The sequence below is a fragment of the Anastrepha ludens genome, chromosome 5, assembly GCF_028408465.1.
Source record: "Anastrepha ludens isolate Willacy chromosome 5, idAnaLude1.1, whole genome shotgun sequence".
Taxonomy (NCBI): Eukaryota; Metazoa; Arthropoda; class Insecta; order Diptera; family Tephritidae; genus Anastrepha; species Anastrepha ludens.
In genome coordinates, this window is record NC_071501.1 from 59,483,991 (window position 1) to 59,495,101 (window position 11,111).

General features: G+C 37.3%; 1 protein-coding gene across 1 annotated transcript; it reads right to left on the reverse strand.

Moving 5' to 3' along the window:
• Nucleotides 1-3,274: 3,274 nt before the first annotated feature.
• LOC128865378 (NADH dehydrogenase [ubiquinone] 1 alpha subcomplex subunit 2) lies at nt 3,275-7,852 on the reverse strand. The gene is made up of 3 exons (XM_054105689.1): nt 7,649-7,852; nt 3,486-3,592; nt 3,275-3,432 (listed from the first exon to the last, which is right to left on the reverse strand). The coding sequence occupies exons 1-3, from the start codon at nt 7,744-7,746 to the stop codon at nt 3,347-3,349; spliced, it is 291 nt and encodes a 96-aa protein (XP_053961664.1). The 5' UTR covers nt 7,747-7,852; the 3' UTR covers nt 3,275-3,346.
• Between the last annotated feature and the right edge of the window lie 3,259 nt (nt 7,853-11,111).

Below are 11,111 nucleotides of genomic sequence, written 5' to 3' on the forward strand. Positions count from 1 at the left end.
ACACGAAAAATCGCAAGACGCCATGGCTTACGTCAGAAAGTACGGCAAACCTGATTTATTTATAACTGCAACATGTAACCCAAATTGGTCGGAAATCAGAGAAAATATTAACACCAATTCACCACAAGACAGATACGATATAGTTAACAGAGTCTTCCATTTAAAGTACAGAAAATTCTGCACCTCATTAACAAGTCTCACTGTCATATGTACACAATAGAATGGCAGAAGCGTGGCTTGCCACATGTACACCTGCTGGTGTGGTTAGTGAACAAAATTAGACCAAACCAAATTGACAGGGTTATTTCAGCTGAATTACCGGATAAAGATGAAGATCCTATCCTATACGAAATCGTAAAGAAACATATGGTACACGGCCCTTGCGGGACTTTAAACCCGAATTCTCCATGTATGCGAGATTCTAAATGCAGCAAAAAATTTCCGAAGTCGTTCCAAACTCAAACAATTACTAGCGATGATGGATACCCCAAATATCGTCGACGATCGCCAGAAGGGGGTGGGCAAATTGCTACCGTCCGAAACATTGATATTGACAACCGATGGATCGTTCCCTATAATCCGCTCCTTTTGAAAATTTTTGATGCCCACATCAACGTGGAGTTGTGCAATTCAATAAAGTCAATCCAATATGTTACTAAGTACATTAATAAAGGCAGTGATCAAGCCACTTTCAGCATACAATCACCAAATGAAGTGGAAATATATCAGTCTGGACGTTACATCTGCAGCTCTGAAGCTGTATGGAGGATTTTATCATTCGAAGTGCACGACCGGTCTCCCACAATTGTCCACCTTGCAGTTCATTTAGAAAATGGACAAAGGGTATATTTCACTGAGAACAATATACAAGAAGTTATTAATAACTCGCCGGATACAACATTGACAGCATTCTTCAAGTTATGTGCTCAAGATGATTTCGCGAAAACACTGACATATGACAGAGTTCCAAGTTACTATACATGGAACCAGAGTTCTAAAGCTTTTCAACGGCGAAAACAAGGTACTGCGGTTGATGGTTTCCCCGGAGTAAAAAAAACGGATGCTCTTGGCAGAGTCTATGTGATTCATCCCAACAACAGCGAATGCTTTTATCTGAGAATGTTACTTCATATTGTAAAAGGCCCGACATCCTTTGCTCACCTAAGAACTTTACAAGGTGTTGTTTACAATACTTATCAAGCAGCATGCAAAGCTATGGGGCTCTTGGAAGACGATTCTCACTGGGAAAATACATTATCAGAAGCAGCTGTTTGTAGTTCAGCTACATCATTAAGATATTTATTTGCCGTCATAGTAGTGTTTTGTCAAGTAACTGATTCTGTTAGTCTATGGAATAAATTTCAAGGAAATATGGCCAGTGATATTCTGATTCGGCGACGGCAAGAGTCAAACTCTGTTGATGTACAATATGACCAAAACATATTTGACGAAGCATTATTTGAATTAAACAAAATAGTGCAATTACTTTCGGGTAAAACGATCAAGGATTTTGGGCTGCCGATGCCAGCTAATACTACTAACTCTGATTTAACTAATAGTGCCGAGTACACAAGAGAAACATCATACGATCAAACGAGACTTTTACAAAATATAGCTCAAGATGAGCCACGATTAAACATCGATCAGAAAAAAGTATTCACTGCATTACTATCAACAATTGATAACAATGAAGGGAAATTGTTTTTCCTTTATGCCCCAGGAGGCACAGGAAAAACATTTTTAATCAATCTGCTTTTAAAAAAAGTGAGATCTACCGGAAAAATTGCGTTAGCTGTTGCGTCATCCGGCATTGCCGCTACTCTTTTGGAAGGAGGCCGAACCGCACACTCTACATTCAAGCTCCCGCTGAAAATCGCAACCGATGATGATAACAGCGTCTGTAGTGTTTCTAGACAGAGCAATACAGGAAAATTGATGCGTGACTGCTCATTAATAGTCTGGGACGAAGCTACCATGTCAAACAAGACGTCTGTGGAAGCACTGGATAGGACAATGCGCGATTTGCGCAACAAAAATTCACCTATGGGTGGATGTACAATTCTGTTCTCAGGAGATTTCCGTCAAATCCTACCAGTTGTGACTCGAGGAACACGTGCTGACGAAATAAATGCTTCGCTAAAAAGATCCCACCTTTGGTCGCATGTCAATAAATTAGATCTTAAAACTAATATGAGGGTTTCGTCATCTTCACGTGAGAACAGGCTATTTCCAGAGATGCTGCTAAAAGTTGGCAATGGAGAATTAATACAAAGTGAGGGAAGGATTAACCTAGAAAACCTTTGTGTTTTGATAGACAACATCCAAGAGTTAGTCAACAATGTCTATCCTGACATTGATAACATAAGTTATAAGACAATATCTTGGTTTAAAGAAAGAGCTATTCTGTCACCAACTAACGAACAAGTAGATAAAGTAAATAACTTGATTATTTCAAAGATTGTTGCGCCGACGAAAATATACTACTCGGTCGATACTGTTCTCGATTTGGAAGAAGCTGTTCAATTTCCTACGGAATTTCTAAATTCTTTGAACCCGTCTGGACTCCCTCCTCACAAAATGGAGCTGAAAATAGGTTGTCCTGTTATTTTATTAAGAAACCTAAGTCCACCTAAACTTTGCAATGGCACGCGTTTGCTGGTAAAATCACTGAAAACTTTCATAATAGAGTGCACAATACTCACAGGATGTGGTACCGGAGAAGATGTATTGATTCCCCGAATCCCTCTGATACCATCGGATCTACCACTCCAATTTAAACGCTTACAATTTCCGGTAAAGACATCTTTTGCAATGACCATTAATAAATCTCAGGGTCAAACCTTCAACGTTGCAGGCTTAGATTTGAGTGTTGACTGTTTTTCACATGGCCAACTGTATGCCGCTCTTTCAAGAGTAACCTCTAGAGAAAACATGGTTGTATTGTCTAATGACAAGAAGGCTATGAACGTTGTATATAAAGACATTCTGTAATATAGTAATTGTTGTAAAAATAAAATAAACACATATGTAAAAATGCAAAAATGTAGGGTATGAATTTAGATATCTCAAAGATAGCAGGAAATCTTCATGCTATAAAAAAAGGGGAATTGTTTTACTCCAAATTTAACGCGTGCGGGCCACGGGCAGTAATGAATAAGCCACAACTACTGGATCGATTTTAATCATTTTTTCAGTGAGTGACATAGGGTATATATTTTATACCCGTGCGAAGCTGGGCGGGTTGCTAGTATATCTATAAAAAAGTAACGAAATGTAAATTATTTGTATCACATTTTATTTTTTTATAATGGATTTCTTTAATATGCTGCAACTTATTAATTTAATTTTACGCCTTTGCTACAGCTTCCAACTGCTTCTGTATTTCTGGTGCCGATTGGTTTGTCAATGGAACGGAAGTCTCTTTTCCCAGAGCTATTAAACATAAAAAGTAAATATCATATAAAATTGATATCATATGAACTTACCGTATCGAGCCCATAACCGTGGCTGAATTCCTGCACATTCACGTATTAGAATTGGTAATTCTGGATTGCTCTTTTTAAAGTTGGGATAAAATTTCTCCACAAATTCTCTAAAGGAAAAAACGAAATATTTGAGTACTTTTATATACGTAAAAACATTTGCAATTTAAACCCATAAACAAAAATTAAGAAAGTTTCAAACTAGTTTTACAAAATGTAGCAAAATGTTCCCAAAATACTTATTGTAGAATATTCCATTCTATTCATCTTTTTATTTACCAAATCCTCAACAAAGTTTTGCAAGGTGTGCAATTAAGCCAATTTTTAAAAAATTTCTGAGAAAATCTACAAACGGTTTTCTACAGGGCTTCGCCATGTTACTTTTAGAGGCAGTTGTCCATTAAGATACCCCAAAATTGGATTTCTGAGCAATATAAAAATGTCACATGAAAACATGAGAGTAAGTTCGTTATGAAATGGGATTTAAGGAGTTTATCACTCTATATTAATGCATAATTCCTTTTATTTATCTAACAACAGACGATAATCGAAATCGTTACGTTTTAAAAGGGTAAGTACTAAATTGAAGTTGAAAATATATTGAAAACCTATTATAGCCTTAGGATTTAAATCCTATATATAAAATTGGGACTCATACCATTTTAAATGCTTGGCAGAGCTCCTCCTATTTGTGGCGTGCGCTTTGGCATTTTTCGACAAAAAGAGGGACCCTGCCATTTTAAGCCGACTCCGAACCGCAGATGGTTTTTATGAGGAGCTTTTTCATGGCAGAAATACACTCGGAGGTTCGCTATTGTCTGCCGAGGGGCGACCGCTATTAGAAAAAAACTTTTTCTCCAATTTGGTGTTTCACGGAGATTCGAATCGACGTCCTCCGAATGGTAGTCACGCACCAACCCATTCGGCTATTACTGTTAACAAACAAACAAGCTACGGGGGCCGCCTACATCCTAATCCTCTAGAGTATCTATCTATTCTTAGCAAAAAGAATTGAAAAAAAAAACTGAATTTGTTAAACTTTTTGGAAAATATATTTAGCTCATTGGCCCGAGATGTAATCGTGGCCTAAATATTGTCGAACTAGTATTAACGCAACAAAACAGTTGATAACAAAGTTAGAAAAATGAATGTAAATACTTATATATGCTGTTTTTTTTTTTTTAATCATATATTACTTTCCAGCTCTTTCCCACGTTAGAAAATATAGAAAAATTACAAAACATATGTTTGTTAATGTTTTTTAATCTTTAAAAATAAACCATGAACCACCCTGTATATGTAAGGTTCTTTTAATAGTTCGCTGTTTTGAGTATTGTGTTGAAATTTATGAAAAATTGGTACAATTTATTATTATTTGAATTTTAATGTAATGAAAAATAACAGCGAATGTTCTTGCCAATTTATCTATTCAGCTCAGTCATCGACTAACCCTCCCCGTGTATATACGTGCATTAAAGTTCTGTGTGCTACTTGCTAAATACTTGTTCAGTTGTTGTTGTTGTAGCAGCAATACTAAACCCTGTCAGTGTATCGTAAATCACCGGTCGTCTTCGTCTAACCCATCTAAAGGTAGGCCCAGGAAACTTGCTGTTTCGACAGGTTGGGTCTAGAGGGAGAGGGGTGTTAGATGAGTGTGTTTGGTGGGGCATGTGAAAAGGCTAGTGTCGTGTGGGTTGCCTTCACATGCAGGATATATGTTTAGTATGTCGGGGTCAATTCTGGATAAGTAGGAGTTTAACCCCTACAATATAATGAAAGCAATTGTGCCCATTATTTAGAAAAAATCTAAAAACCACCGCCCACATCAACGATTTCCAACTCACAACTAACACAGTTGTAACAACATCAACGATAGCCACATACACAGAAAATACTAATCCAATAAACCACATCACCTTTTTCCATTATCACGAAAAATCTTATATCAAAGATCTTTTTGCGAAAAAATTGCTTCCGTATCTTTTGACGATTTGCTGATACTCCACAAGATCATAAACACTCAGGAACCCTACTAGTACTATTTTTACCTTACTTTCCTTTTTTAATAATTTTCCACCTTCAACTTCTTTTCCACTAGCTATAATTTTAATTTTGATTTTATTGTTAATCCTTTTATCTACGATTTAATTATGTAAAAAACTATTCTTAAGGTGAATCACTGTAAAAAGAATCCATGGTTGTATATTTGAATTTATGGTCATACTAAATAAATAACGATTATTAATTCCCGGCAACGGAAATCAACCATATACAGGACAAAGCAAAAATTAAGCTTTAAATAGATGTTAAACTAGTTCAATATTTTTCAATGGAGCATGAATGGTTTCATTAACAACAGTATTGACCATGAACTGCTCAGAAATGAACACCAGCTTATATCCATTCAGGAAAACCACTGTCGCAACGGATTCACACCTATACCTCCAAAAATCTTTACAGCATACTTCACCAATCACAATACAAACACCTACGCCAAGCAAGGAGTTGGCGTGCTAATAAAAAACAACATTCCACAAACACTTACACATTCGCTATTCCAAACATGCAAATTCAACAACTAAACATCAACTTCACAGCTATATCCATATACATACCGCCTGACCATACTTTTACCACACACGACATTGATAAACCTACTTCAAAACACGCACAACCCGATCGTAATGACTGGTGATATCAACGGTGTGAACACCATATGGGGCTGACATACAAATAACGCCAGAGGACTGACCTTCGACCAACCCCCTTCTCCACTCATGGTTCGCTTACCCATGTCGACATCGCCTGCTGCTCTCTCACAATCCTTCCAATAACCTCGTTTCACATGCTAGATCTCTACCAAGGCGAATTTATTATTAAATCCACCTTGATCTATACCATAGCAACTATTTTCCAATTAAAATCACAATAACACTTCAATCATAAATACAACACGTCTTTCTCGCCAAATTTAAATTACACGAAACACACTGGGAAGAATTCTCAAAATCGACCGGCCAAGAACTTGGGGGAAAAGAACACACCACGCCACTTAAAATATTGAACCTTTACCTTAATATACTCAACACCAGAGTTATCCCATCCATTCTCAAGCAGTCTAAAGGTTCGACAAAAACTTCCAGCTACCGACCAATTCTCTTATTACCATGCCTCTACAAAATTCTAGAGAAAATAATTGGTAAAAGACTATGTTGGTTTTTAGAAACCAGAAAACTCATAGCACCAAATTAAGTTGCTTACAAAGTCCAGAGTGGCTGCACCGATGCGCTATTATTATTCTTCCAGAGCCCTCTTCTCAAGGAATCATGTTTCCACACTCCCAATTGACTTCAAAAAGCATTCGAACGCATCGGTGCGCACATCGTCATCGAAACGCTTCAATCATGGGTAATCTGCGGTAAAACCTAAACATTCATCCATGCTTTTTTAACTAACAATAAGAGAACAGTCCTCGTGGCATTGGACCTATTCAAGGCTTTCAAAACAGCTACCCATTCCACGCTACTAATTGTCATCGAACAATCCACTCTCCCCTCGTTACTGAAGAAGTGATCCGCAAATTACTTGAATAGTCGACAATCGTCAGTAGCACTTCCGAGATCAAATCTCTAAACAGAGTCGGATGAAGAAAGAGGTGCAGGATGGTGCCCCTAATCTCTTGCTTTTCAACTTTGCGAATCGTCAAGGATGGAAATCGTGAATGCAATCAGCATATTATCACTTATTTTATAGCATAGGACTTGAAAATTGGCACAGTTGAAAATTGTTTAGTACACCACAAATTTTTTGGAATAATAGTATTTACCTTTAGTATTTCCTCATTTTCTCACTTTCTGGAAATAAGTTTACATATTTAACCAGCTTTTCCAGTTCTTCTATAGCCAATTAATACGTACATAGTACATGATAAGCTTTTGAAAAATATGTAAAAATAATATACAAGTGACTAAAACTCACTAAGCCGTAATGTGCAAAAGTGATGGCAAAGCAATAGTTTTCGTTTTATAAGTGTTCGCAATGAATTTGATTGTTTTCAGTAGATATTTCTGCTCAGCTAATATTACAGGAAGGACAACCATGTACTGTCACTTCAACCATATTTAGTATTATGTAATTGTGCAATTAAATAAGTAAAACCTCCATACCTCGCTCCCTTGGAGGCTTCATCCGTCTGGGAAAGATGAATACGAAGCTCCTTTAATTTTGGAGATATTTTGGTTAAACGCGCAATAGAAACACGCATTTTAAAATTTTATTTTAAAATAATATCCCAGAATCGTCACAGTCTCGCTAATATCCAAACATTTATAGTTGTTTATAACCTACATAACTATTGGCACTATATTGTGAATGAGTCTAACACACAACAGTGATGTTACTTGGGAAAATGTATCTATTGGTATTCCCAGTAATGCGTTTCTGGCAGTGTTGCCAACGAAAATAAATCGGAGTCGCTGAGTCAAAAGTCTCTAGAAAGTCGCTAACTCCCTCAGGGGCGCATCCTAAATTTCATTCTGAGAGGTTCACAAGAGGCCAGCTGCGGACTTAAAATTTTTAAATGAATAATAATTAAACCAGTAATACCAACTCTACTGAAATTTGAGATCAACGGAGGTTAGTTTCAATCTCCTGAAATACTGCTTTTTTTCAAAGGTAAATCCATTATTTAAGCAACCTTGAGATAGATTTACATATTTTATATTTACTTAAAATGAATTAAAAAGTAAGTAAGCTAGAGGATAGTAAACAATCAACTGAGCCCATATTAATTGAATTGTTTCACGTACAGAACATAATAAAATTCGGGGATTCCCCGACCGCATTGCTCTTATGTGATCAGTGGTAAAAATAATTTGGTTACTCATTACAATTGTGTGAAACAAGGTGTAATTGAATTGGAATATATTTTATTATTTCTTAATACAACGTATGATTTTTGTTAATTTCATAGAAAATTTTAAGGTAAAAATAAATATAAAATTTCAATTATATATCGATAATTTATCGACGATAACACACCAATAGGTAGTGCTTTATTTTATCTATAGTCAGTAAATTGTTACTCTAGAGTATGGAAGGTAAAGGGCATTCACGGGTAACCAAGTTGACAGAAAAGTATCTATTGCCTAAAACGGGTTTGATTTGCTCTCCAAAAGTCGCCAGATAAGTCGCTAAATCTTTTTTGTCGTCAAAACTTTTTTTTTGTCGCCAAGACTCAAGTAAAAGTGGTCAATTCTAGCGACAAAGTCGCTAAATTGGCAACACTGGTTTCTGTAAATACTTACCATTTCCACGCTCGGATAAAAATGCCGCGAACAAGAACAAAGTTATTGAGCACGATTCGCAGGCGGCAAGTATGATTATATCTCATTTGACTGGTATAACTCACTGTTGCACAAACACATGTAAGGCCTCTTCTTTTCGCCAAGCGTTACCAAGTGACGAATAGATGAAGCAACTGAAGACATATTGGGAACGCGGGAATAGAGCTGCCTTAAATTGCATGCGTTTGTAAGGCAGTGAGTTATACCAATCTTGACCGATAACTTTGTTATCGCTTTCGCAAGCAAATTTCTCATTAAGTTAATCGAGCATAGAGATAGTGAGCGGGGAAATGGCAAATAGAAGAGACCTGTAATTTAAGGCAGCTCTATTCCCGCGTTGCCAATATATGTTCATTTATACCAGTTATTTCATTTATTCGCCACTTGCTAACGCTTGGCGTAAAGAAGAGGCCTAATGATTTATACACTTAAAGAAATCAATTCAAATATTAGGTGTGTTATGTTACTTTTCTCACAAAAATCTGGAAAGTGTCGAAATGCGTTCACTAAAAGAGAATAAAAGGAAAAAGAAATTAACGTAAAAACGAAATATTAAGACCGAAGAATAGCAAATACAAAACAAGAGACGAATAAGAATACAATTTTGTTTTGTATGGATGAAGACACATTTTTGTATAATTCCTTTGATATGCGAAAGTGCATACTGAATTCCTGTTGTTGGTGTTGTAGCAGTATACTTATCCCTGTCAGTGTTATGCAGATCACCGGTCACCTTTGTCTAGCTCATCTAACAGTAGGCCCAGGAAACTAGCTGGTTCGACAGGATGGGTCTAAAAAACTCATCTAACACCTCTCTCTCTCTGGACCCAACCCGTCGAAACAGCTAGTTTCCTGGGCCTACCGTTAGATGAGCTAGACGAAGACGACCGGTAACTACACTACACTGACAGGGCGAAGATACTGCTACAACAACAACAACAGGATGGGTCTAGAAGGAAAGGGGTGTTAGTGGGTTTGATGGGGCATGAGAAAAGGTGGTTAACTCTTAAGATCAACCAGAACCCTTTGATAAAAACAAAACACTTCAAAACTAAAATTACAATACTTTCAGGAATTTCTTCTTCCTTGTTGAATTTGTGTACATATTGTAACGAACCGAGAAACCTCGCGCATTGGCAGCAATACCGAGCGAGATACCAAAACCAAAACATGATTTCGCCTTGATGAAACAGAACTCGCCAGAATATACGAGCTACCAAATCTTGAAATTACGACAATTATTAAGCACATGTTTATAATCAGAGGTACGTCCATGGTATTCAGTCTTAAGTTAAGCGTGTGACAGTGTAAACAAATTTCCATAACTGTTTTGCATGCACTTAGACCAGTGACCGCTTTTCTGAACCTGTTTTCGATGTGTCGGTTGCAGTTGAATTTACGGTCTAGATAATCCCGAGGTTGCCGTTGTTGTTGTTACAGCAGTTCGCCAAGCCCTCGTAATCGCGGTGAAGGCATCTACTCAAAAATGCTGAGGGAGGGGCTGGGAGGTCCTGTAGCTGTCCCGTCTAGTCATGGATCTTGTCAGTCAGGTTATCCAGATGTCTCTTGACGTGCCTAGGAGATGTCTAAGGTTCCAGAAAGTGCCTATAAGGCCGATTCCTACCGGACCGGTTGATGAGCATAATATAAGGGATCCTTATCTGGAAAAAAGGTACCTCAATAAGCAGGTGTTGAATTGGGGACACCACAAACATTCTGTAGTCGTTCTGAATGCAGTATTTTGTAGGTTTGAATCATCATCCGCTGCATATCACTGGTATTAGGCGGACAGATAGATGCTACATAGTGTAGCAATCTTTGTCTTTTCCCCAACTGCTACCGGAGAGCGACTTGTGGACCTTATTGAGGTTGTGGACTTTAGTGGCAATCACGCCGAGAAGTCACCCCGAGTAATTTGGGGTTATTAATAGTCGGTTTTGGTTTATCATCGATTTAAACCTTCAGTAACCTTCTGCTTCGTAAAGGTTGTAAAGAGGATCGCCGTAGATTTAATGGGAAAAAGTTGAAAGTTTCATGCAGTAATAAAACGAGAAAATATGGAAATAACACAGGCCGACAAAATTTAACCAACATTCAGACCCAGAAACCAGACTATATATTTCCGAAGGTTTATGATGCGCTGAATCCAAATCTGGCCTCAGAATTGCTCTATTAGTTTGAGTTTTCGAGATATCCTAACCTAAAAGTGCAAAAAACCCCATTTTTGCCCATATTTGAGGTTATGTAGCCTTGCAGATGTTTTCTTTCACCAAAAGATAACATA

Bases quoted from the DNA above. Each gene is read 5' to 3' on its own strand.
- LOC128865378 (XM_054105689.1), bottom strand. From the start codon at position 7,746: ATGCGTGTTTCTATTGCGCGTTTAACCAAAATATCTCCAAAATTAAAG. The intron at 3,593-7,648 runs GTATGGAGGTTT...TTTTTCCTTTAG, and splicing joins GAAGCCTCCAAGGGAGCGAG to AGAATTTGTGGAGAAATTTT. The intron at 3,433-3,485 runs GTAAGTTCATAT...TATGTTTAATAG, and splicing joins ACGGTTATGGGCTCGATACG to CTCTGGGAAAAGAGACTTCC.